Source organism: Leptonotus elevatus, chromosome 16, assembly GCF_054856555.1.
Source record: "Leptonotus elevatus isolate MCC_2025b chromosome 16, RoL_Lele_1.0, whole genome shotgun sequence".
NCBI lineage: Eukaryota > Metazoa > Chordata > Actinopteri > Syngnathiformes > Syngnathidae > Leptonotus > Leptonotus elevatus.
This window is the reverse complement of record NC_141254.1, coordinates 15757647-15781440: the sequence shown is the minus strand read 5'-3', so window position 1 is coordinate 15781440 and position 23794 is coordinate 15757647. Positions and strand designations below refer to the sequence as shown.

General features: G+C 40.1%; 3 protein-coding genes across 8 annotated transcripts in view; 1 reads left to right on the top strand and 2 right to left on the bottom strand.

Annotated features, from left to right (window-relative positions):
• Window positions 1-1235, top strand: part of LOC147160963 (glutamate receptor 3) — a 57682-nt gene extending 56447 nt beyond the window's left edge. For both annotated transcript variants that reach the window (XM_086097939.1, XM_086097938.1), the window contains exon 16: window positions 75-1235. The gene's annotated coding sequence lies outside the window, so the exon portion shown is untranslated. The remainder of the gene's footprint in view (window positions 1-74) is intronic.
• Window positions 1236-2038: 803 nt separating this feature from the next.
• Window positions 2039-18923, bottom strand: thoc2 (THO complex 2). 5 transcript variants are annotated; one of them, XM_086097936.1, is made up of 39 exons: window positions 18742-18923; window positions 16953-17008; window positions 16606-16697; window positions 16438-16489; window positions 16287-16357; window positions 16003-16124; window positions 15774-15907; window positions 15345-15505; window positions 15101-15193; window positions 14777-14932; window positions 14482-14654; window positions 14208-14403; window positions 14096-14134; window positions 13893-14023; window positions 13429-13530; window positions 13126-13210; window positions 12939-13032; window positions 12732-12812; window positions 12512-12608; window positions 12184-12301; window positions 11898-12077; window positions 11639-11803; window positions 11290-11565; window positions 11038-11179; window positions 10798-10955; window positions 10157-10285; window positions 9932-10063; window positions 9656-9840; window positions 9064-9239; window positions 8868-8967; window positions 7759-8141; window positions 7619-7677; window positions 6166-6201; window positions 4566-4697; window positions 4409-4475; window positions 4178-4332; window positions 3104-3179; window positions 2881-2922; window positions 2039-2791 (listed from the first exon to the last, which is right to left on the bottom strand). In XM_086097936.1, exons 1-38 carry the CDS (start codon window positions 18921-18923, stop codon window positions 2900-2902), a joined length of 4809 nt encoding a protein of 1602 aa, XP_085954062.1. In that variant the 3' UTR covers window positions 2039-2791; window positions 2881-2899. The 5 variants fall into 5 exon arrangements, 3 of the variants coding, with proteins under 3 accessions (XP_085954062.1, XP_085954061.1, XP_085954063.1); XM_086097935.1 differs by having other exon boundaries at window positions 2881-2927; window positions 3103-3179; window positions 18742-18922; XM_086097937.1 differs by having other exon boundaries at window positions 2881-2927; window positions 3103-3179; window positions 4178-4320; window positions 18742-18921.
• Window positions 18924-20517: 1594 nt separating this feature from the next.
• On the bottom strand, window positions 20518-22073 carry epd (ependymin). Its single transcript, XM_086057703.1, has 6 exons — window positions 21916-22073; window positions 21794-21825; window positions 21554-21691; window positions 21293-21479; window positions 21106-21187; window positions 20518-21042 (listed from the first exon to the last, which is right to left on the bottom strand). The coding sequence occupies exons 1-6, from the start codon at window positions 21989-21991 to the stop codon at window positions 20916-20918; spliced, it is 642 nt and encodes a 213-aa protein (XP_085913829.1). The 5' UTR covers window positions 21992-22073; the 3' UTR covers window positions 20518-20915.
• Window positions 22074-23794: the final 1721 nt, after the last annotated feature.

The following is a 23794-nucleotide window of genomic DNA, read 5'->3' as shown; positions in this document are numbered from 1 at the left end:
TTCACCCGCCCGGTTCGCATTTTCCCAAGATGTGCATTTTTAAACTGAATGCAAATGTTTTGCTTTCTGCACAGGAAACAAAAGGTGCCAAATTCCCACCCGGACGGGATACGGACCACCGTGACTCTCCGCCGCCGTGCCGGACAGTGGGAGGAGTTTGTTTTGCCAGGCCCGTCACAAGAACACACAAAAGGCCGTGACGCTGCAGGACTTCTCGAGGTTCCCGCTCCTCTCCTAGTGCCTTACGGAGCATTCGGCGGCGTGCAATTGACATTCACTTGAAATTAAAACGTGGAATCGAGAGTAGAACAATGGAGATGTCCGCTTTTATATTTTAGATGAAGATAAGGGATGGAAAATATTTGAGTCCTTTTCATGAAGGGTCACCAAACTTGTGGAAATTAATTATGCTCTTATGACCTTTAATTAGACTGTGTTTTAAATAATTATTTATATTCATCTATGTGAAGACCCAGATTATGTTACGAGTATAAATAAATGCCCGGGCTACTCAAATAGTCCCTCAGGGTGCCATGTTGGTGACCCTTGCTTTTGACATTTTTGGTGGTGAAATCTTATGTTGTATAATTGTTATATTTGGTGAAGTCATTCACTTGTTTTATTATAAGATTTTTCAGTGTCATATTTTAAGACAAGCGTCAATTAAGGTTTAAGGTGTTTTTTGTTTTTTTTTGTAATAAAAAGGACATCCTCCCCGGTATTATTGTTTGGAAATATAAGTAAATGGAAAGCTGCATTTGCTCCAACTGCCACTACTTTGACTTTCACTTTGTATCACTTAGTGCCATATTGTACTTTGAAGCGAATTTGAGCCGATTCATGACGTGATACTCAAAATGCTTGACTGGGCTTATAGTTTCCACTTTGTACATGCTGTTCACATGTGAATGAAGAATCTGCAGACATTTGAACATTTTTGGCTTGTTTTGGACGGAAGATGTCATTCTGTGTCGATGCGTTCATCGCAGAAGGTGAGCTGTACAAAAGGCCAACACGTTTATAAAAATGATCTTTTTACAAACTTGAAAATGCTACAAGTCATTCATGTTGGTTTCGTCTGACCTCCCTGACTACATGGAGGCTAAGCAAATGCAGAGTAGTATTTGACCCCAGGTTGTTTTTGCTGCATGCATGGATGGACGCAGTGAGCATCGAAGGCGAGGTCATAAAACATTTTACTACATTTCCTTAATAAAAGCTGATTTGTATTCATATTTTGTTTTGCTGTTAACTACACACACAGAAAATTGTTTGAAAAACCTTTGTAGTTGATTTAGCCTACAAAATTACCCGAAGTATGCTCAAACTTACGGACGCGTATTGCATTCACTTGTAGAAAAAAAGTTTTTCTGACAAATTTTTTATTAAATATTTTTTCCCCTATTTTTTTTCTGTTTAAAAAAATATATATTTTCCAGTTTTTCTGAATATTTTTTTTCTGAGTAATTTTTCCATTCTATAAAATAATTATTTTTCAGTTTTTCTGAATTTTTTTTCTCCAAAAAGGGTTTTCCCTCAGAGATTAGAGAACAAACCACAATACAGTATACACATTCATTCTTTTATTGAGAGCCAGTAAGTAAACATGACCATCTTATTGCATATGGAGGTATGCGGGAAAATGTCCGCTTCCGCTATTAGCGAGTCTGCAACAAGTCACGTGAAGTTAAAAGGCAAAAAAATAAAATAAAAAAACCCTCCAAAAAACAGAACACCAGCTGCTTTTCGGAATATTATTTTTTACTGTTTTTTTAAATTATTTTTCCCCCCCAGTTTTTCTGAATAATTTATTTCAGCCTGTTTTCCGGAATTGTTTTGGACAGAAAAAAAATTTCAGAAAAAAAAAATACTCAAAAAAACAAAAGCTCCCCCCAAAAATTAGTCAGAAAAACAGGAATTGTTTTTTTTCTTCAAGTGAATGCAATACACTTCCGTACAAACGGCATCATATTTTACAAAATAAAAAATTGTCCAGATGAATAATGGAAGGGCAAAGGAAGAGACCATACAAAAGTGACACACTATAGGAAAACAATTTATTTTTTTGTGTTTAAAAAAAAAAGTACAGCAGATAAAATCTCCAAAGCAGCTTCCATTTTGGAGAACAGTTTCTGCATTTATGCCGTACAACTCTATATTTAAAATAACTTTATAAATTATGTAAAACCTGATTAACGCAACTACAAAAGTAAACACGGCCGGATAAAAAAAAAAGAAGAAATAACGTGAATTCCAAGTTACCTTCTTTATTATTGTACACAATATACAAAATGGTCCTTTTTTGTCACTTTCATCATTTATTGTATTGTCCAACAGAGATTAAAAGGCAGAGCTAAATAAATAAAATGATGTTGGCGGGATATGAGGTTAATGAGTATTGAAAGCATATTCTTAACACCAATAAAATGAGTTCAAAGCCAAGCCTGAAGACATAAAAAAAAGAAAAAATTCAAGCATGAGACTACAGAATCCATAATCAGATGCAACCAAAGATCATTTCTTACATTAACAACACTAATTATCCACATTGTCAAAAGGGCAAAACATTTTGCTCACATTGAAGATTTATGAGAAAAAGGGGGACAAAAAGAGATTCCGGCTTGTTTTCTGCAGGTTACAAAAGGTAACGTTAAGTCCGGCAGACAGCACGTGAGCGGGGCATTGAATTTAAAAACGACAACAAAGAGGAATGGAGGTTGGCGATGAAGTCAAGAAAGCACGAATGGAGGAGTTGAATTCTGGCGGATTAAAAGCCAAACTTTTCCAAGGTCTGTGTGTGGAAACGAAAAAAGCGAAAAAGTCAGAAAGTGCTGACAATTGCCTCCAGGTTTTGTCGTCATTGGAAAGAAAGCGTCTTACCTTGACCGATCAGCGCACATTATCTGTGCTTGTCAGAAGACTTATGGGTGTGACCGTTAAGGCGAAAATGAAATCCTGTCGTCAAACGTGACGTAGCGGAGAAATCAACCAATTTAAAAGGAGGCGAGTCCAGATGTGTTGGAGACTTTACAACCATGGAGCAAACAAGCAAAAACAAAAAAAAGTAGGAAACTGAGGTTTTTACGCTGAGGTTAAGGATATTGTTTTTTCTCTTCTTTTCCTCCGCTGCTGTCCCGCTTTTCTTTCTTTTCGGACTTTTCTTTATCACGTCTGGATTCCTGCAAGATAACATGGACTTGGTCACATTTGAAATGATTTGAAGAGTGCAAGCTGTGCCAGACTCCCCTAAAACAATCAGCAAGTCTAATGTCAATGCAACTTAAAATCAATATAATGCCTTGTTGTACTGCATATACATAATTAATCACATGATTTCCATAATTAACTCGTGATTAATCGCAAATGAATGGCATGTTGTATATGTTCTAAATGTGTAATGTTTTTTTTGTACTTGATATAAATAAAAAATCGAATATAATTTATTAATATGAATTATATAAATAATAAATATAATATAATAATGAAAATATTAATAAGTAATAAATAGAATAGAAAATAAATAAAAAACACGTTTTTCAGACTCTTTTTAACATAAAAGTGGACAAATATGTTCAACAATAATGTGATTTTATAGTAAGTTATTTGAAGTTAAAAAGATATATTAAAGGAGTGTAAAACATTGAGTCATGGATTTGTGTGGAGGCAACTTTCTGCCACTAGGTGGGATGAGTGTTTCATGCTGGACGTTTGTGACTTGAACAGCACGTTTTTCTTTTCAAATTCGGAGCAATTGGTATTTGGAACATGAAGAAACTTTTGGACTCCAAATCAATCACTAGTCACCAGCCGCCACACACACACAAAAAAAAAAAGCTAAATGCTATGCTAAATTACATTATAGTGACTTCCTTTGTATGTACATTTTAACATCAATTGTATTTCAATTTGTAATGCATCTGGACATCGTGTTTTAATGCTTTTTAATGACCTGAGAAAACCCTGTGTAATGTTTTTTTTTTTAAACATACGCTGTAATATTGTACTGAATAAAAACGTATAGAATGTAAAGAAATACACAGTTTGGGCACAGGCCACCAGGGGGCAGTGATAAATATAACGGCATGCAAACAAAGATTTTCCCAACTCAACACAAAATAAATAAGCACAATGTAACGCAATAGCGAAGGCACAAAATGGCCGAGGGCTCGCGAATGACCTTTTTTCCTCCGGTGGAAGTTCGTTCGGGTTTGAAGGAGTCGCCCTTCTCCTTGCTGTTCGATTTGGATCGTTTGCTCTTCTCTTTCTCCACCGAAAGCGGCGAGTCGCAAGGACTCTCACACTGGCTGTTTTTCGACGAGTCTGAGGAGAGAACTTTACAATGTCAATTATTTCTTAATAGTTTGTTGGGGCTCGACTGCCGCTTGTAAGAGCGATATTGACAACTTACTGGTGCTGTTCTCGTCCTTTCTGCGTTTGGGTTCGAGGCTGGACTCGCGCTCACCTAAACCGATGTCCTAGCAGGCAAATAAGAAAAATGTCATTTGGGGCAAATGTGGGCCAAATTTAGTTTTGGAATTTGAAATGTCTCTGAAGGTACTACTGACTCTCTTCCTGTCTTTGCGCTCCTTTTCTTCTTTCTTCTCTTTGCATCGGCCAAGTGCCATCTCGGGATCGATCTTCTCCAGCTCCCTCTCTCTGCTTATGGACCGCGCTACTGAATTGTAGTTGAGGTGGTACTGCAATGACAATTAGACACAGACAGAGGAGAGCAAAGAGCAAGTATCTTAATACATGCATCGTGAACGTTCAAGTGTGTGAGCAGCGGCCACGTTTGAAATAAACACTGGAACATGTTAAGTAGGGCGTCAGAAAAGTTCCAGGACCGCAAACAACGTGTATACAAATATTAGCATGAGCCAACGTTTTCGTCTGATAACGCATCTTCTGCGGTAATGTGTAATTAGCCATCGAAGTGCTGCTTCCACCAGTGAAAATACAATTTAATCTTCAATGGGTGCTCTGTATCGGGGGGTGAAAAGGTTCAAATAGCCAGTGGGGGCTTTGCGCAAGACAGCATGAAGTAGGCATTAATTAAAAATTAAATAAAAAAACTTTACTAAGACACCTGGGAAAACTTTTAACTGTGAAAAAGATGCCTAATATGTCTGGTTTCTCTTTGCCCGCTCATCCTAAGTGGCTGGTCTTACCATCTTCATAAAGCATGATACCAATGTGAGGATATTATGCTGTACTAGACAGTGGTAGTGACACTTCTAGTTTTGAGTAACTTGACCTTGTCAAATGGCGCTGGACAATTTGAGCAAAACAAACATCACCAGAAAACTGTACTGTCATCCTTTTTTTAAAAGTTGGATTCGCATTGGCAGATTTAACTGTGTCGAGGTGAAACATCGTCACATCAACAAAAAAAGAACAAATGAATCCGCGACTCAATCAATATCCCTTTAAACAGGAATGAATGACTGCAGTTGTCCAAAGATATTATTGTGATCCAGCAATTATAATGCTAATGCCACAATCTGTTTAATACAAAAGAGAAAAAAAAGCCATATTTGTTCCAAGCAGCCCCATTAGTTTAAAAACACGACATTCTGATTAATATTGCACTTGCGGAATATGCATTAAGCAGCAACATCCACCCATTGTTATCTAGCTCTGAAGGCGGCCATTTTGTCACTTGTTGACTGAAGATGACATCACAGTTGTTCAGGTAACAACCAATCACAGCCCAGCTTGTGAACATCACATGACCAAACACGTGAGCCGTGACTGGCTGTTACCTGGGCAACTGTGATGTCATTTTCAGTTGACAGCAAATGACAAGATGGCCGACCCCTGAGATGGATAAAAAAAAAAGTAGATTTTGTTGCTTAATTTATATTCCACCGATGCAATATTAATCAGAATGCCGTGTTTAGACTGGTGGGTACAACATATGTTAAAGATTGGGGGGGGGGGCTTATTTCCCATTCAACACTGTAGTACTCAATAATTCTCTTGCAATATATATATATATATATATATGTATGTGATGTCACAATAATGGAAAAAAAGAGAGACTTATTTGCTATGGAATTGAATCTCGTTGGTGGTGTTCGCCTGCGATTTTTGTCTGACGGATGTGCCATCTAACACAAATAAACGCGACTGGAGCGCGACAGAAGAATCAGATTAGATTCAAACCTTGGATGTGGCCTCCTTGGGATCGTTGCTATTGTCCTGTGGGGATGAATGGAGATGACAGATGAGCTGAGGGAGGGTGGGAGGTTTGGGAGGAGGTTTTCAGACAGCAGTAGAGAGTCGGAAGATCGGATTTGGCAAGTGTTGGTGGGGGCTTTGGTGGTGGTGGTGGTGGGGGGTGGGGGGTTGTGCCGCACCAACGGCGTACTGCTCCTTTGACCTCTGACCTTCGGGGACTTATGCTTTGACATGGTTATCACAGAGGAGAGATAAGTCGTCTCAACATGTGGAATGTAAATATTTGATAGTACCCTGAGCATGTATTAAATAACAGCTAGTGTCATTAATGCAGACATGCCTGTGAGCTGAGGTAGCATAGCTACTACATAAATAATATGTATTAATATTTATAATACTGTACATCAAAAGTGCTAGTGGTAATACTGTGTGTGTGTGTGTGTGTGAAAGAAAAATCTGTCTGAGTGTGTGTGCACGTGTATGAGACTACGTCCCTACAGAGATAACTGCGGCTGTCACTTACAGTTCAGGATATGACACAGGGAGCCTATTTCTCTGGTGGAAGGTTAAATATAGACCTATCACAAGCTCCCAGCAGATTGGGCAAAGCTCCAGATGTTCCCTCATCACGTCTTTGTTGTCGAGGCAGGCGTACTTGCCACCGCCTATTGAGGCTGATTCAAGACCGTGCGTGACATTCATCATCTCAGCTGCTGGTGTCTCCGCGGGACGCTCGCCAGGAGGTAGTGTGGCTGCTGATGCTGATGGCCGGAGTTGTCGGGGCGGCGCCGCGGCGGCCGTCGGGACCAAAATGGCGCCGCGGCTTGCATATGGGAGGTTTGATCGTACGGCCGTCGAAGGGGCGGGGGGAGTCTGATGAATCAGCCCCAGCACAGAGGCACTCCGTCAGCAGAACGACATCCCGTTTCTCTGCTGGGTTTGGCAATGATGAAGGGATGAAGGGGGGGGGGAGCGTTATGCTTTCGCTGTAGTAATCAGGAAATCTTCTCTGCTTGTCAAAAAATGAAGAAATGTTGCAAACTCTCAGTTTGGGTAGCCATTTTCCAAAAGGTTTTAAAAAAAAAAATGTTAAAAAATCCATCAGGAATATAGAAATGCATACAAAATGTGTCTTCTTCACAAGGCACGCTGATCGCTTCCATTAGTATGAAAATAGATCAATATTTCACTATGAAAATACTTAATATTTACATTTTTTTTCTTTGCTAAGTCCTTCAGGAGTTTCCTCCTAACTGTTGCAAAAAAAAAGAAAAAAACATTCTGCCAATGTCCACGGAATGCTTTCCAGATGCCATGCAGCCTGCATTTAGGGGAACTCTCCTTGGTGGTCTTCAGGGGTGCTGGAATGTGCAACGGCAGGGAACGCTCCGGCAGATAGAGAAGTAACGGGCACAGCCTTCCTTCAAGCCATACTAACCTTAACAGACGACGAGTGGGATGGAGAAGAGTGACTGTCGAGCTTTCGTCTTTTGTGATCTGAAAGGAAGCAAGAGTTTGTTTTTGTTTTGATACAGCTAAAAAAAAATGATTCATTTCATAAGCAGAAAGTCTCCTTACCCCTCTCAGTGTCAGCTGATTCTGATCTGGGAACTGGTGATTTGCGGGAGCCGGCCACAGCGCTCCTGTCTCCTTTCTCCTTGCTCTTCGACTCCTTGATGGCATCGCGCTCCCTGGAAGGCTCCATGGACTCCCCGTTGCCCGCTTTGGTCTTGTCATCTTTCATCTTCTCCTCGGCCTTGACTTTGTCTCGGTCCGCCTTGGGTGTCTTCTCCTTACCCTCGCGCACGGCCCGCTCATCCTTGCCTGCTCTCTCCTCCCTCAGCTTTTCTCTGCGGGCCTCTGCTTTTGTTTCAGGTGTGCTGCCGGGTGTCTTTTCCTTTTTCTCTTTTTTCTCCTTGCCACTCTTCTCTTTGTCGTCACGCTCTTTTATGGTTTTGGTGCTGGGAAGAAGAAATACATTTTGATTTTAATGGTTTTTTTTTTGCATTACTCGGATTTCGGGTTAAAATGTATAGAAACGTTCACACTCTGTCATAGAAGGCACGATTGATTTTCTTACTTCTCCGATTTGTGAAAGGGGGCAATTGTAAACCAAGATTCCACTGTAGGCAAGACTGAGACCAGGCAAGGTAACTTACCAGTTTGTCGGTTTACCATGGTTTTAAAAAGTCAAGGTTTCAATAACCACTATTACTGGCTGTCACCAGTAATGTGTGCTGCTTTTTTTTTTTGAAGGGATGCCCAAGCAGGAGAGCTGTAATTTTAATACCAAAATTAGGGATGTCCCGTACCATTTTTTTCCAGACCAATACCAGTATTCGCACTTTTGTGAAGTCACCGATACCACTAGTACTTTTGATACATTAAATGTCCCCCCCCCCCCCCACAAACTAAACAATGACTGATTAATTATTATTTTTAAGAAAGACTTACCAATATAGCGTTTTTCCTTTAAATTGCATAAAATTAAAGACAATTTTCTATTCTTCTTATTTCTAGCTCGATTGTAAAATGGCCACAAGAGAGCAACTGATGCTGGTATCGGCTTGCCCATCCCTAACAGTGATTTTTGCTCACAGTTATCCTACCGTCAAAATCTAATATCGGCCTACGCCTAATTGAAGTTACCGCACGGAGTTGTAGGCCGCGATGGGTGGAGCACTCACCTGTTAAGAGCACCATTCCCATTGCTGGTGGTTACTTTAGCTGCTGCACTGTTGGCTTTGTTTACTGGCTTTGTAGTCTGAGATTTATCCTTCCCCCGATCTGCAGACAAACAAGCCAGAATTGTTTTTACCACATTATTCAAGACCATTAAAATGGCTGCTGTCATCAGCATAATGCCAACTTCCAGTCACTCACCTCCATCTTCTGACAACCCATCCTCTCCTTTCATCGTGGCTGAGGCAGGCTTGCCTGTGCTACCCGGTCCGTTCTGCTGACTGGCAGGTGTAACATTGCGTGCTGGTGGCTCTTTGTGGTGAAATTCGTTCTCGGGGACCATGCGCACCTTCTGGCTTTTCAAGCGACCTGAATAGCTGCAAGATGTAAAAGGTTAATAAAAGGGTTCACATGGAAGAGACGGAAGACACAGAGCCTGTCGGCTGCCTCACATTAAGAAATGACGTGATCCCTGTCTCATTAGAGTAGCTGTCCTATAATAACATCTGTATAATTTATAGATTAAACTTTCTCTAAATGCATCTATGAGCATCCAGACTAGATATTTACTGTTCCGTTTCCTATGTTGAGGCCAATAATTATTTGCACTGATTGGTGTGAAAAAAACTTGAGCTGTATCAATATCGGTGATGGCGGAATGTCCGCTAAATTTCATTGCAAGTGAATATATTGTTTCTCCATCATCCAAGTGACCAGCATCACAGGACTAAACCTCATGTGATTCAAATTTAAAGCTCCACAGAGCGCTCAACTGCACACAATGCTATGTTACCCCATCGCTAAGGCATAGAGATCGGGCCTCTTGTCCTTCTCCTTAACGCAGATCTTGTGGACACGGTACTCCAGCGCTTGGCCCAAATTCAAAACCTTGGGATAACATGGCAGGATTTTGATGAGAACGATAAGGATGTTTCGTATGTGAGTGTAATCTCCCGTTTCCAGGCAGTGAACTGAAGCCTACGTGGAGCACACAAACAGGTGCACATTAGACTCTGGTCTGATAGTGATCATGGCAAGAGTACAACATAGACAATTTAACGTGGCTTACTTTTGTCAGCATGTAATGCCATTTGTGCACCACATGCCTGAAGTTCTCATAATCGAGCGGATTGGCTTGTTGGCCACCATCAAATCCCGAGGCTCGCAAAATGGTCAGGAAGCCGGGGTAATTGCCACATTCCTGGACAAGAGTTGAGATAGATTTATGTCTAAAGTGATGTACTAACAATCTGCATACAAGAGGGGTTTGTGGCTCCTGGATGTGTGACCATACCTTCTCATAGACAGCACGATCGCTATGCCAGCGAGTCACCGTCTCTAGCATGCAGCAGAGGAAGCGCCCATATCGGTGAGACTCATTCTCTGTGCAACTGGCCACACTGTAAATGATGGCTGAGAATACCTGTAGAGCAAAACGTGTGTGCTTAAGAGAAATAAAATACAGAACTGATTAAATCGCATCGGTTTGCTTCTTAGTTAATGTTTCACATATGCAATATCAATTAGAATGCAGTACTGGCATGGGCGCATAAAACTTATTAATGTACTTTTCCCTCCCGTCTCATTTTTCACTAAGATATGCGCTCATTCTGCAAATGTTGATAACCTCGGTTAGGTTATTGTGTTTCATGTCTCTTGGTTGATTTGAGTCTGTTAAATATAATTTCATTGCTATGACCTAGTGCACGTGCAATGACTATATTCAATTCGGATTCTGATAGTAAAGAACCTTTTTTGGTTGACTTCCCCATTAAAAGGAATTTTTAACACTTTAATAATATAATCACCAGATTTTCCTTGGTTACATTAGCTATTATATTAATGATGCTAATAATAAAGATCTCTACAAGAACACTGTTGTAAACTATAGGTCAATTAAGTCTGCGTTGTTACATGTGTAAATAAGCGCCTTACCCTGTCGTAGCACAGGAGAGTGCAAAAGTTGGGCGTCATCTGCTGGTGAACCAGCTCGACAAAGCGGGCACAGTAAACAGCGTCGATGGAGGAGAAGATGCAGCGAGGGAACAAACAGAGCTGCAGGAACTTTGTAATGGTCTCATTCTTGGTAGATTCTGTCAAATAAGAGTGTACGGTTGCACAATTAACAAAGACACACTACACAGGCTGCGTAGATGCGCGTTACAGAATACTTACTGGTCATCAACCACTTGTCTTTCTCCAGTTTGAGGCGATGGAGAACCCTTTGGACGTGCTCCTGTTGCTTTTTCTCCTCCTCCTGCAGTTTTTCCTGCAGAGCAGTGCAGCGTTCCTTCTCTTTCTTTTTCTTATTCATAGGCTGCAGTGGGAGGAAAAAGAGTGGTAAGATCATGACTGCATAAAGACTCAGCCAAGTGTAAAACAAAAATACAGTATTTAAATGTTCAATGTGGAAAGTCAAATACTCACGGTTTCGGGGTTCTCGTCAATGGCCTTAATCTGGACTCTGAGCTTGTTGATCTCGCGCTCGTAGGCGGCGTGGGGCACAGCCAAGTCATACATGGTAAGAGACCAGAAGGTGGCGTAGAACTGGGGGCGGAGGTCTTCCCAAACCCGGGCCGGATGGAGGGACATCACGGCCTCGTGCACCGGCGTCATGACTTGCTCACAGGCCGCCACGTACTTCTGCACCTTCTGCTGCTGCCGGTTGCCTTTCTCCGTTTTCTTCAGCTCATCGTATTTTGACTGAAAGAAGGACCAGATCATGTTACTGTCCAGTTAATAGAAACTCTTTTTCATGCCAAGTATGTCCACTCACCAATATTTGATGGGCGAACATTGGCCGGGAAAGGAAGAAAGCGGCGTCATGCGGAGTATGGAACTGGTTACAAAGGATGTCAATGGGGGGAACACGCTTGATGTAATCCTCGGTGCTGAGGTTGGAGGCCAGGAAGCCACCGAACTGCACCAGTGTGTCATGACACTGAAGCAAACAAATGACAGTTGAAAAATAATTAAAACAAGAATCTAATCCTAAAACCTAATGTGAGAATTACACCAGAGAGGACAGGACGTACCTGGTCATACAGATGACCAACCAGTTTGAGATCTTTATCTCCGCTTTCTAGGAAAACCACACCATTTCTTTGCTGGACCATGAGTACACAAAGCGGCAGGGCCAGTTCATGATCAAGCAGAGCATCCTTAAGACGCTGTGATGATTTTTTGGTGTTCCTAATCTGACCAAAATATCCACCCTGTGGACAGAATGCATGGGTTATCACAACCATTACAACAAATATTGGGAAGTAGACGGCAAAGCGCTGGATAAAACAAAGCTGACAAACATAAATTGGTCTATACCTCGGCTTTGAGTTGCTCGCCTCCTGTCATTGCTTCGAGCTGCTCCGATGTCATTTCGTCTGTGACCTCAATGCCAGCCATTTTCTGCACCACTTCCTTTAGGATCAGCAAGTCAAAACTGCAACAAGAAACATCCAATGTAAGCAAAATACAAACTAAAAACATTAAATAAAGCATGAGTGTTACTGACTCAAATATATTAATAAAATGTCAGCAAATGTGTCACGTGCAAATCATGGAACACATTTGACGCAACATCTGGTTAGGAAATTTTAACGACAGGAAATGCAAATTAATATGGAGGGTAAAAGGATTCCATAAAACTGACCTTTTTCCTGCTTTTAGTTGATTGGTGACATACTGAAGGAGGCCAGCCAATTCAATTGGATATTTTCTGAACACAGCACCACACAGACTTGCCAGGCCTTGTTTGACAGATGGAACAGAAGAGCGTTAGCTACTCAATAAACTTGAAAGGATTTCTCTCCAATTAACTGATGTATAGGGACAGCATTCAGTTGGTTTCAAGTTAAGAGTAAAACCCATACTTTGTAGCCATGATGAGATTGTGGTGTCGTCATGCTTCATCTTCTCCTTCTCAGGATTGGCCAGCGCTTCAATAATGCAATCTGAACATTCGGGGTTAAGAGAAACAGCCAAGCTAATCTGGAAATAACAGTTCTTCATATGCACACCCTGCCATCTACACCACAAAGAAAGTCACACCCCGCCAAGAGAACAGCGGAGGAGGATACATGCCAAGACATCGTAGTTGAGGGATGTGAGGTATTTCAAGGAATCCACCACTGGACCAATGAGGTTGTCGTACCACTGGATCTGTGACAGCATCTGATAAAGACAACCCATGTTAGCGCATCACAACCACCCTACCTTTGTGGTAATTCAACAACAATAATTCAAATGTTCACAAAATACGCTTACATAATCAAAAAGGATGGTGGGGTTGCTGTGGCTTAGTTTGCCAATCTGCCTTCCAGATTGTTTCACATTCTCTTTGGTCAAGCGCCTGGAGGAAGAAAATCACGTGAAAAGACACATTTTGACAAACAAATGACAATTTAAGACTTTACCGCTATTAATGATAGCACAGTTAACTATTTATTACTATTGTGCAGTCCACAAAATGTGGGTAAAAGTTATGTCAAATGAAAATAATTTATCTAATTAATCTCGTAAAGGAATTTTTTTTTTTTTTACTAATGCTCGATTCAAAAAGGGACTTACTTCATAATATATCTAGCCCCTTCCACAGTCTGAGCTTTGACTTTTACCAGCAGGGGGTGGCCGGAATACGTTTCATTTTTCCATTGTCCATACAGGCGGTACCTGGACCAGAAAGAAATTTAAATAGAAGCTTGAAGAGAAATTGATCAAACATCATGAACAGCGCAACAAATGCATCCCCTCAACGCCTAAGTTACAAAAATCCACATGAACACATAAAAGAACATAACATAAGCATTTCAAAGCTGCCACAAAAGAGTAAATTGGCGCAGCAATTTACTCTAGTCACTTTAAATCGAAGGCTTTCTTTGTCAGTCGTGCTAGACACACTTTGAAGAATAGCTTCCATTTCCTCGACAGCCAGTAAACGCCATCCTGGAGAACTGCCTGTGGGTTTACTGCTACTTCACACTTGTGTAACAAATGTACTGACTGATGTATGTGTGTGTGTGTGTGTGTCTCACCTGTGATGGTAGGGAAAGAGCTTAAAGAAACCCCACAGCTCCTCAGACATGCACGCATTACACTCCATCAGCGAGAGGGACGGGAGTAGCACCTGGTCAGCAATGCTCAGGAAACAACTCAATAGTGGTTCCTGGGACCAATAAATAGTAGGCATAAGTGACAGTTGAGTATTTAGTAACTCGAAGCAAATTTCCATACAAACCATTTTGTCTCTGCTATCCGAGCCCTCGCTGCTCTGGTACTGTGAGAAAAAAAAATTGGGCGCTTATGTCAAGAAGAAGCATAAGTGCGCATGAAGCAATGCAATCGCGTACCTCTTTCATAAACGCCTTTCCAAGGCGCACAATCTTGCCGAAGAGGATGGGATCATGTGCGAGGTGAGGTCCTAGGTAGCCGAGCATGCTGAATGTTTCCCTGCGTAAGTCTTGAAAGCTCTCCGCGGGCTTCGGGGCCCGCTTGTTCTTCAGCTGATGCATCACACGTCCCCGTGCGCCTTTTGGGAGGCCAGCCCTGCGAGGAACGGGGAATTCAACTTGATCCTGTCTGACAGGCGTGCATGAAGTGAAACATGTTCGGAAGGAATCGTACCCTCTGTAAAGTGGCTCCACAGTCAGGTGTAACAGCTGACAGAGTGCCAGTGCAATGAACTTATGCGAAGTAGCATAGAAGGAAGGCATCTGGTCCATGATACTCTGTGCATGGTGCCAGTCCCCAATCCTGAGAAGTGCTTCCAGCAGACCAAGTTTCTGGTTATCAGGCGGCTACGGGTGCACAAATAGTTGGGCATATCGTTATTTGACTTAAATATGTCACAGTCTGGCAACTACTTCATATACTCAGTACACAAACTGAAGGGAAAAAATATAAATAAAAGGGCCAATACATGCTCAATCTTCTCTTCCTCCTTTTCCTTCTCTTTTTCCTTGTCATCACTTTTGTCAGAAGGCACAACAACCATGACCAGCTTGCGAGCAATCTGCTTGGCCTCTGAAATAACTAGCTTGTGTTCCTCATTAATGGCGGCATCTAGCGGTAAAAGCTGGAATGACAGTGAAACGATTAATTTGATTCATGAATTTAAGAATTCTGTATTACTGAAATCAACTGGATTACAGTATTGAAATTTTCACATTTGATAAAATTAAGTTAATCACTACTAAAATAAAAAAGTATAATAATTGTACTACTGTAGTTGATTCTTACTTACATGTACATAGAGATCTTCCAATTCTATGAGGTTATGATGTAGTAGAGCAGCAGCAATGTGGTATAGCGACTTGGGGGTTTCCTCATTTGGTTCCTGGAAGCAAAAGAATAGGATAAGTTCTCTAAGCTAAAATAATCAGGTAGCAAATATTTAAATATTGCATGGAAAAATGACAAAACAATTTTAAAAATACCTGCAGGTTTCAGATTTTAAGTACTCTCATCCTATCTCCAAATGTCCTTACCTGATAAAATTTGAATTTAAAGCCAAGGATGTGGCAGAGAGTCAGCGTTTCGCACATGTAGGACTTGATGAGGGACAGGAAGAACTCATCTTGGTCTGATCGACTCTCATACACCTCTAAGATTATGTCCAGCACACGGTTAGGATCTAAATTGAAGCATCCTGTTGGAAGAGGAAAAAAATAGTAAGAAAAACAGGACATCATGGAGTAATGTTCAACTAAATTCACAAAACATTTTTAACACAACACATACACAAGTTGCATTGAGCAGTAAATTGTGTAAATAACGTGCATATTTCTCTGGTGTCATGTGACAATAAGGAAAAGGGGTGATGGGTACCATCATGGCAAATGACCAAAAACATCTGTGGATTCATGACAAATTAGTATCCTGTAGTCAGTCTAAAGGGAAAAAATGGGGGTGTATACCTATGAGAGACTTGATGCTTTCCAGTACAATGTGGCTGGTGATGTTGCCAGACAAGTCTTGGCCAAGTTCTGTGATTAGTTTGGCGTAGCCCTCATTTTCCTCCCTTAGCAAGTTGAACTTCTGTTGCTTGTAACTGAGAAGAGTTCGGCATACATTAAGCAGAATTAGCGCACTTTAAAAATATACATATATATATTCATTCTTCAAATATGTGCCCCCGTAACTTACAATAGTTTCGTCTTGATTTTCACAATCTTCTGATTGAATTGATGGGCTTGTTTGATAAGTCCAAGAGATTCAAGGGTTTCGGGATCCAAACGCTCTTTCAAAATTACCTCCGGAACAAAATTCTGGGGGAAAAAATAAACAGTGTTTAGCACTTTGCTGTGATCCTGGGCCATCGAAAATGACAATGGAAGGAAAAGTTGGCCTCACACTTATAAAATCATTAGTCTATTCCATTATCATCATGTAAACATCAATTCTATTATACCTACAAATAAAATTCTTACCAAACAGGCCCCCATTAATTGGATGTAATGGTCACGCTTGTGTTTTTCCTCAAGTGCAACAGTCTCTAAATCTGTGAAAAATAAAAATTATAACCACAAATCGCTTAAAACCAGGACTTGTTTAATGATTAATATTAAAATCTAACATTACCTAGGATACTAAAGACATCAGCTAAAATCGATGGCATGTCATCTCTGAGTTCCTGTGAGCAAAAGAAAACAAATTATTAACCAGGAAAACTCTACTTCCCCAGTCGAAGTGACGTCAATAACGGCAACACATCTTGATATTCGTTGATTAGGGGGGGGGGGGGCATACCATCATCTCTCCAAGGGCGCTGGCGACGAGGTCCAACTTGAGGTTGCCCTGTACAACTTGCCAGCAGAGCTCATATAAGGCCGACTGGATATCTGAGTGGTTCAACAAACAAGACATCATTTATCTAAAGATGATGTTGCCTTGCGACAGACAGCAAAAACTACGGAATTCAGGATGTACAGTTTTACTGGAGCCCTAAAAATTAGGACTACTAATACATGTCCTGCTGCTATATTGTTTGTTGTAACATTTATTATTGTAAATTCTCTGAAATTGACACATAATACATCGGGAATTACTCAGATGATCCCAGGTATTCCAAAGCAAAATGAACGAATAAAAGCTACCTTTAATCTGACATCCATGATCTATTTTCTCCGTTAGTCCTTTGCAAAGTTGTACACTGAAAAGAGAAAAAAAAATCATGAAAAAGGGTCAGCAACACATATTTAGTAGAATGTTAAGTGGTTACAACTACACGACTTATCTTGACAGAGAAACGGACAACTTCAAATTTGTGTTGACAAATTCACAAGGTACCATATTGCAAACACAGTCATGATGTTGGTGATGTGACTATGTAGGCAAGGTGTAAATCTGCTCAAAAATTCCATATTCATACAGTGGTGATAAACGTTCACAGAGAGAAGTCTTGTGCAAGTATAATTCCAAATAGCATGGGAAGACAGGATTGAATTAGAAACTTCAGGCAAACAGCGAGAACAGTTAAAACTGTTTTTGTTTTTTTACAATTCCACATTAAAAAAAAAATAATCATCGTGTTTGTGTTCCTAAGTGAGGGGTATACTTAGAAATGGCCACACATCCCGGCAACACTGTCCACCAACAGTCAGATAATTTGAGCTGTTCTCACTTGTCAGGGGATGGGGAATCAAATTATCTGTACAGTATGTGTACCCCTGTTTTAGATAGTGACAAACTCTTGCGAAACCTTTATAAAGCCAAATATGTCCAAAAATAACACCCTATAGGTGGGGGCTGATTTAAAGTGTGTGTGCGTGCAGGGACTAGCAAAATGTCTCCTTTACACAAAATTGTTTCACAACCATGATATACACTGAACTCAGTTAAATGGTTAATTTCTGCTTGCTTTTATGGTTAGCATTTAGTTTGAAGGTGGAAGAGAAGCTACATGTGAAGACATAAGAATGGCAGCATGAGGAGCACTATTCAAGCCAAATGCGATGTGCTACAGTAACAACTAAACGCCTAAATATTAGCCAAGGAATACAATGATCGACATTTCAGGCCTCTAATTTCAATAGGCCTACAACGACCGGCACAATTGTGTGTGCTACTAAGATACAGTTCACTTAATTCATTTACGGACGTTTTTTTGGTCACATAATTTAAGTGCTGCATGAACAATTAATTAGCATCGAAATGTTTGCACCCAAAACATTTTAATTTACAATAGATATGACTAGCTAACGAAAGCAAATGCTAGGTACTCAAACGGATGTTAAGCATTTCCTATATTTTAGATCATCCAGTCGACTTCGAATCACATTACGTTCATGTGAATTTAACTCGATTCAATATGTTAATGTAAATCCAGTGTGGCGCAAGGAATCGACATCGGGCAACGGCTAGCATTGTTGCTAATTTGCTAGCATTGTGTCAAGCTCCGTCCTTCCCTCCAGTGGGTTATAGACGATTACTGCAACTTTTATTACACAAAAATACTCAAAGTGTACGTTTGCTGTATGTGTGCCGATTCTAAATTAACAGTTGGTATCGACGAAATGTCGTAAAATAACTACAATTTGTATTTAAATTTCGTAAACGATCTAGAGGGGTGCATGGATGCTAACTAGCCTAGCTTTACTGGACATCGTGTTTACAATTTCGTGAGCTATTAAGTGACTGGAATTGGCAAACCCGCATGTTAGCTAACATCCTCCCATGTTAAGTATCACAACCATCCGATGAGCAAAGAATAGGCCCGTTACATTGCCCATTTTACACACGCAAAAAGCACACCTTGTTTAATAGCGGTAAACTGTACGCTAGCTAGCATTAGTTGCACTTGCTATCATAACTAATATGTCTACTTTTACATTAACGTCTTCACTACGGGTGTTTTGTTTTGACTGTTGCAGTTAGACCACTCACAATTCGTGTTTCCCCGATTTCTCCCAATTCTTGACCCATTCGCCAGGGAGGATAAGTGTCGCCATCTTCCATCCACAGCGGCCGGATGTCTTCGTCGGCACGGCAGGGTCAAATGTGCTTAGCTTACGGTGAGCTAGCGCGTCTAGCACGCCGATGCTACTGCGGCTAGCACACAGATGCATGGCGGGACGTGGAAGGCGGAGAACCTCTCTCACAAAGACTCACGGCGAATGCTACAAAGACGAACATTAGCTTCAAGTAAAAACGTAGATAACGTGTGCTCATTTGGAGGTTTGGTTCATTGAAATGCACGGTATATTGAATGGCGGTGCTTTTTTATTTTCGTTTTTGTGTTAAATGTTCAACACAACAACAACATCAAAAACAACAACAAATATTCACTGTACACGGTATACCAACCATGACACTATGGCAATAGTGAATAGAAACCCTAACATAAATTTCATAATCACATATGAACGCATTTAAACATACACATTTATAGCAAACGTGTATATAACAAAATAGTATTACTATTTATCCAGCATCCTATTAGTTAAAAAAACAAAAGTGCAAATGACTGGTCCTGATAGATAATGCCATAGCTAATAGTAGCGTCACAAAATTTTAACTAAAAGACAATCTGCATAGCAGTATTGGTGCAATGTAAAAAAAAAAAAACACACCAAAAAAACCACTGCCATAAATGACACATGATTGGATTGGCAAAGAGGTCTGCTGGTGCTGGCCTTTAGGAACTTGTAAAACATCTTTCATTATTGATAAGTGTCTAAAACTGGCTTTAAATTGTTTGCTATTTTGCTGTCACCTATAAAGCATATGCAACTGCAGGCATTTGAATTAACCCAAATAGGTTCACATGGACCTATTACATAGGGCCAACCCTTTTATAAACCTTCACAAATCTATACTATACTTTAGTCCATTGTTTTGTTGGTGTTATTTATTATTATTAGTATTACAAATTATTGACCAATCGAAAGTGTTGAAAATGGCTTGTACTCTTTGATGATGTGGTTAAACAAAAAATGCTGGAAAGTGATGATTTTGAAAATACAGTACAATGATTCCACCCAACACCGGAGCTATACAGTGGATCCCTGCTATTTAAACGTCACAAGCTGCAGATAATGAATATTTTTTAAAGAAGAAAAAGAAAAAATAGCTTCATGTTAAGTTAACACAATGCAAAACACCTTTGGCAGAGGCAGTTAAAATTCAAGCAACGCATATGATGCAGTACTGTATTGACAATATGACAAAGGCATCTATGTCTGCCCCCTGCTGGCGAACAAACTGCCTAATTATTCACTTCAATTATGCTATTGTAAATTCTGTCTGGCGTATCACAAGCTGATTAAATGGAGATGCTGCTGTACTGCGCTACCATGACATATAGTGGTGGGTGGCGTAAATCTGTGCCATCAGACTTTTCATTTGAATTTGTAACACTGAATTTTTTTCATCTTTGAATTTTTACACTTATTTTTTTCTCACATTGAATTTCTAACACTGATAAAAAAAAATTCCCGCCATGAATTTTTAACTCAGAATTTTTTTTTCAGCATCGAAATTCAACATGTCAAAAAAAAACATTCATTGTCAAAGTTCAAAGTCTGATGACACAGATTTACTTCCAGAAGTTGGTGAAGGTGAGTTGTGGAAAGTGTATCACCTGATAGCAGGTAGATAGATAGATAGATAGATGACGGTAGCAGTATTTCACGTTGTAGCGACCGTACATCACTCAGCCAGTAAACAGTATCTGCTCTTTTATTAACTGAAGACAGAACAGTACATTAAACAATCCAGTCACTGCAATTAAAATACATTCTTCCAAAACTTGGATTTTATTGAATCACACACACACACAAAAAAACTATATTTGAAACCACTGCCAGTTTTTGTTTGTTGTTCCATTAATCGTAAAGGGCTTTTGGAAGCAAGACTGAGTGAAAGTAGTTATTAATTATGGTTAATTATATATATGTCATTACATTGAAAATGTGTACAGTGTGATGTCTTTCAGCGTAGACAAGCGGAAGGTGAAACAGTTGTAATGCAATCGCAGTATCGTGCAAAGTATTAAGGTCTTAAGGTGAAAAGAAGAGAAGGGGCCCTGACGGGGGGGGGGGGGGGGGGGTGTGTTCTCTTTAGAGGAATTCGTCAAAGAAGCCATATACTGTCCCATCTGGTGTCTCCTCCGCGTGCAACCCTTGGCAAAAGGGAGGCACGAGAAGGAGATCAGGATCCTTGATATCCAGTTCAACGTTCATGTTGCTGAGGAAAGAAAGGGAAAAATCAGGAGACGTTTATTTAAAGCTTCCAAACACGCAGTCGTACCTGAATATGAGCATGGAAGAATCTGCCACGTGAAATGCACTAAGAGGTAAACACCCCATGGTTGTGCACATGATGGTTTGACCTTAAAAAAAAACAAAAAAAACAAGAACAAGTTATTCATGCATATAAACTGAATTGAAACTCTCTTGAACAATCTTAAGTTCAAATATAAGAATGAATGACTTACTTTTAAAACCTGGCGTCGGTGTTGTCCACACTTGAAATTTCAGGCCTTCCCCCTCAATGGAAGCGCTGCCAGAGGTCATTGTGGAAATGAAGGTGGCGTCCGTGGGTAAAGCGAAAGGGTGCTTTCTGTTTTGCAGCGACTTCTTCTCACAGCTCTGGTTTTTGCCGTCGATCTTGTATAATACCCCCTGGCAGGCGCGAGAGAGTGACACGCTGCGTTAAAGAAGTAACGAGGTTGGGCTGGGGAGGCAAAAGCCGTTACCTCCTCAAAGAACACCAAGAGGTCCAGATCCAAGCTCGCGTTGAAGGGCAGGGTGACGTTCGATTGGAAGCGGAGTTTCTTATTCATCGAGTCGTACGCGAACACTCCAATTGCTCTCGTTTCAGCCCTCGGTCCCATCTGGCGTTCATCCACAAGCACACGTTGGGAGAAAAACACCATTCAGAGCTTTCAAAACCCCGGCCGCATTTTCCTGCTCTAAAGAAAAGACTTAACACTCACCACTGAAGCTAATCCTGTCATATTGGGAGAACCTGAAAGACATTTGTTTCATTTTCAATGACAAAAACTCCACTTAAGTGATTACACAATAGACAAGAAAAGACGTCAAATGAAATTCTTACGACAAGGCTGGTGGTGGTCTCCATGAGCAGTGGCGGTCCAGCACACGAAGACGAAGAGCAGAACAGCTGTATACATTTTCCCCCCTCTCCAAAAGCAGTTTTAAGTCCACAAACGCAGCTAAGCCCATCTGCTTTCCTGCGCAGCTCGAGCAGCTTTTAAAAGGACGCACCGTAGCCCGAAATGACGTAAACAGCCAGCTTTCAAAACAAGTCCCCCGCTTTGTCACAGCAGGTGGTGACCTTCTTAAAAAAAAAAGAAAAAAAGAATGTGTTGGATTTCTTTTCTTGACTTGATTTATTCAGCTGTTCTCTGGCGTTTTATTGCTGTGTTTATCTGCATCTTGCTTGCACTTTTTGGTTATTCCGGAATTTGGATCTCGTTATTTTGATTGTCAGATAAGAATTAATTCAGGATCATTTTATGAAACCCAGTAAAAAAAAAAAAAAATAACGATAATAATAGTTTATTCTTGTCATTTTAGCAGAAAATCTGCAATAAAATAAAATTAAATTCCTGTTAATATTGATCATTATAGTAGTCAACCGCAATATGTGAAAAGTCATCATCTTAATATATTATTTTTACAATGATCAACATTAACTCATTCACTGCCATTGACGGCTATAGATGTCCAAAAATTATTTGAACTATTTCTATTAGTTTCACATTTTTTCCACTTTTGTTAACAAGAGTATGAAAATGTAGAATTTTTTAATTGTATATTTAGAACAGATAAAAAAAAATTGTGATTAATCGTGAATTAACTGGTGAAGTCATGTGATTAATTACAATTAAAAAATTTAATCGCACGGCGGTCCTAATTTTTAATTTTTTCTTTTCTTTTTTTAAATCGCGTAAGGCAATTAATTATTTTAACTGTAATTAATCACATGACTTCAATAGTAAAAACATGTTAAACTAATAGAAATAGTTCAAATGAATTTTTGTTGTCTATAGCCGTCAATGACAGTGAATTAGGTAATATAATATACAACATAACTTAAATATTGAGAGGTCTAATTTTTTCCTGTTTTTAGGGTGCACGTAATTCTGAAAATATTCTCATTCATTATATCTTACTGCAGAGAAATCTGACATTTCTTAATAATGAAACAAAACGTTCAAAATTTCATTTAAGTGGTCGTCAGTGCGCCCTCCAGTGGACAAAATTAGCAACAACAGTTAATTTCTGTGAAACTCAACTGCAGTTTGTGTTCTGTCCTCACGGTAGATTGGGCCCTCTCACGGGCCGGTTCAGGTTCGCGGTCTGTATATTTGACACCCCTGATCTTGCAATGGTCTTCCTGCGTGGTGTTTGCAAGAATCCAGCTCACCTACTACCAAAAAAATAATAAATGGATAGATGGACCATATTAAACAGTATGCAGCTTTTAAATGTGGGATTTAACCTTCAAAGCTTTATTGATAAAAGGAGCTTTGGCAAGACAAGTAAGAGCCATTTCCACCCCACCAACAGCACAAGTTAAGTCAGGAATGTTTTGTTGTCCAAAGTTTGTCTCACAGTCATTTGTTATTCCAAAATGTCCAAAGTTGGTGCAGCTGTCGTTTATTATTCTGCTCAACATTGTGTCCCTGTGTCACCTTGTCCCTGCCAACAAGCCAGTGCACTTTCTTTTTGTGTGTGTGTGTGTGACAACAACAACAACAGAATGATTGCTTACGTCTTCTGCATGTCAATGAATGCCGAGAGCTATTGTATTAAGAAATAATCATTTGCACTTGGTTTGGGTTTGGTTTTGTAGCCGTGAGGTTATAAATGAACTGAAATGAAAAAGTGTGGATTCAGAGCTGTTATGAAAACAGCAAACTAGCTCTGCCTGAAAAACATAATTGAAAACATTTTTTTTAACTTACTGT

What these genes read in the sequence shown, in the direction of transcription:
- thoc2 (XM_086097936.1), bottom strand. Translation starts at nt 18,923, where the DNA reads ATGCATCTGTGTGCTAGCCGCAGTAGCATCGGCGTGCTAGACGCGCTA. An exon ending in TGTTCGCCCATCAAATATTG is followed by an intron (nt 11,566 to 11,638) that starts GTGAGTGGACAT and finishes TCCTTCTTTCAG; the next exon opens with TCAAAATACGATGAGCTGAA. An exon ending in ATCGTGCTGTCTATGAGAAG is followed by an intron (nt 10,064 to 10,156) that starts GTATGGTCACAC and finishes ACTCTTGTCCAG; the next exon opens with GAATGTGGCAATTACCCCGG.
- epd (XM_086057703.1), bottom strand. Translation starts at nt 21,991, where the DNA reads ATGTATACAGCTGTTCTGCTCTTCGTCTTCGTGTGCTGGACCGCCACT. An exon ending in AGACCACCACCAGCCTTGTC is followed by an intron (nt 21,826 to 21,915) that starts GTAAGAATTTCA and finishes AATGTCTTTCAG; the next exon opens with GTTCTCCCAATATGACAGGA. An exon ending in TGACAGGATTAGCTTCAGTG is followed by an intron (nt 21,692 to 21,793) that starts GTGAGTGTTAAG and finishes GATGAACGCCAG; the next exon opens with ATGGGACCGAGGGCTGAAAC.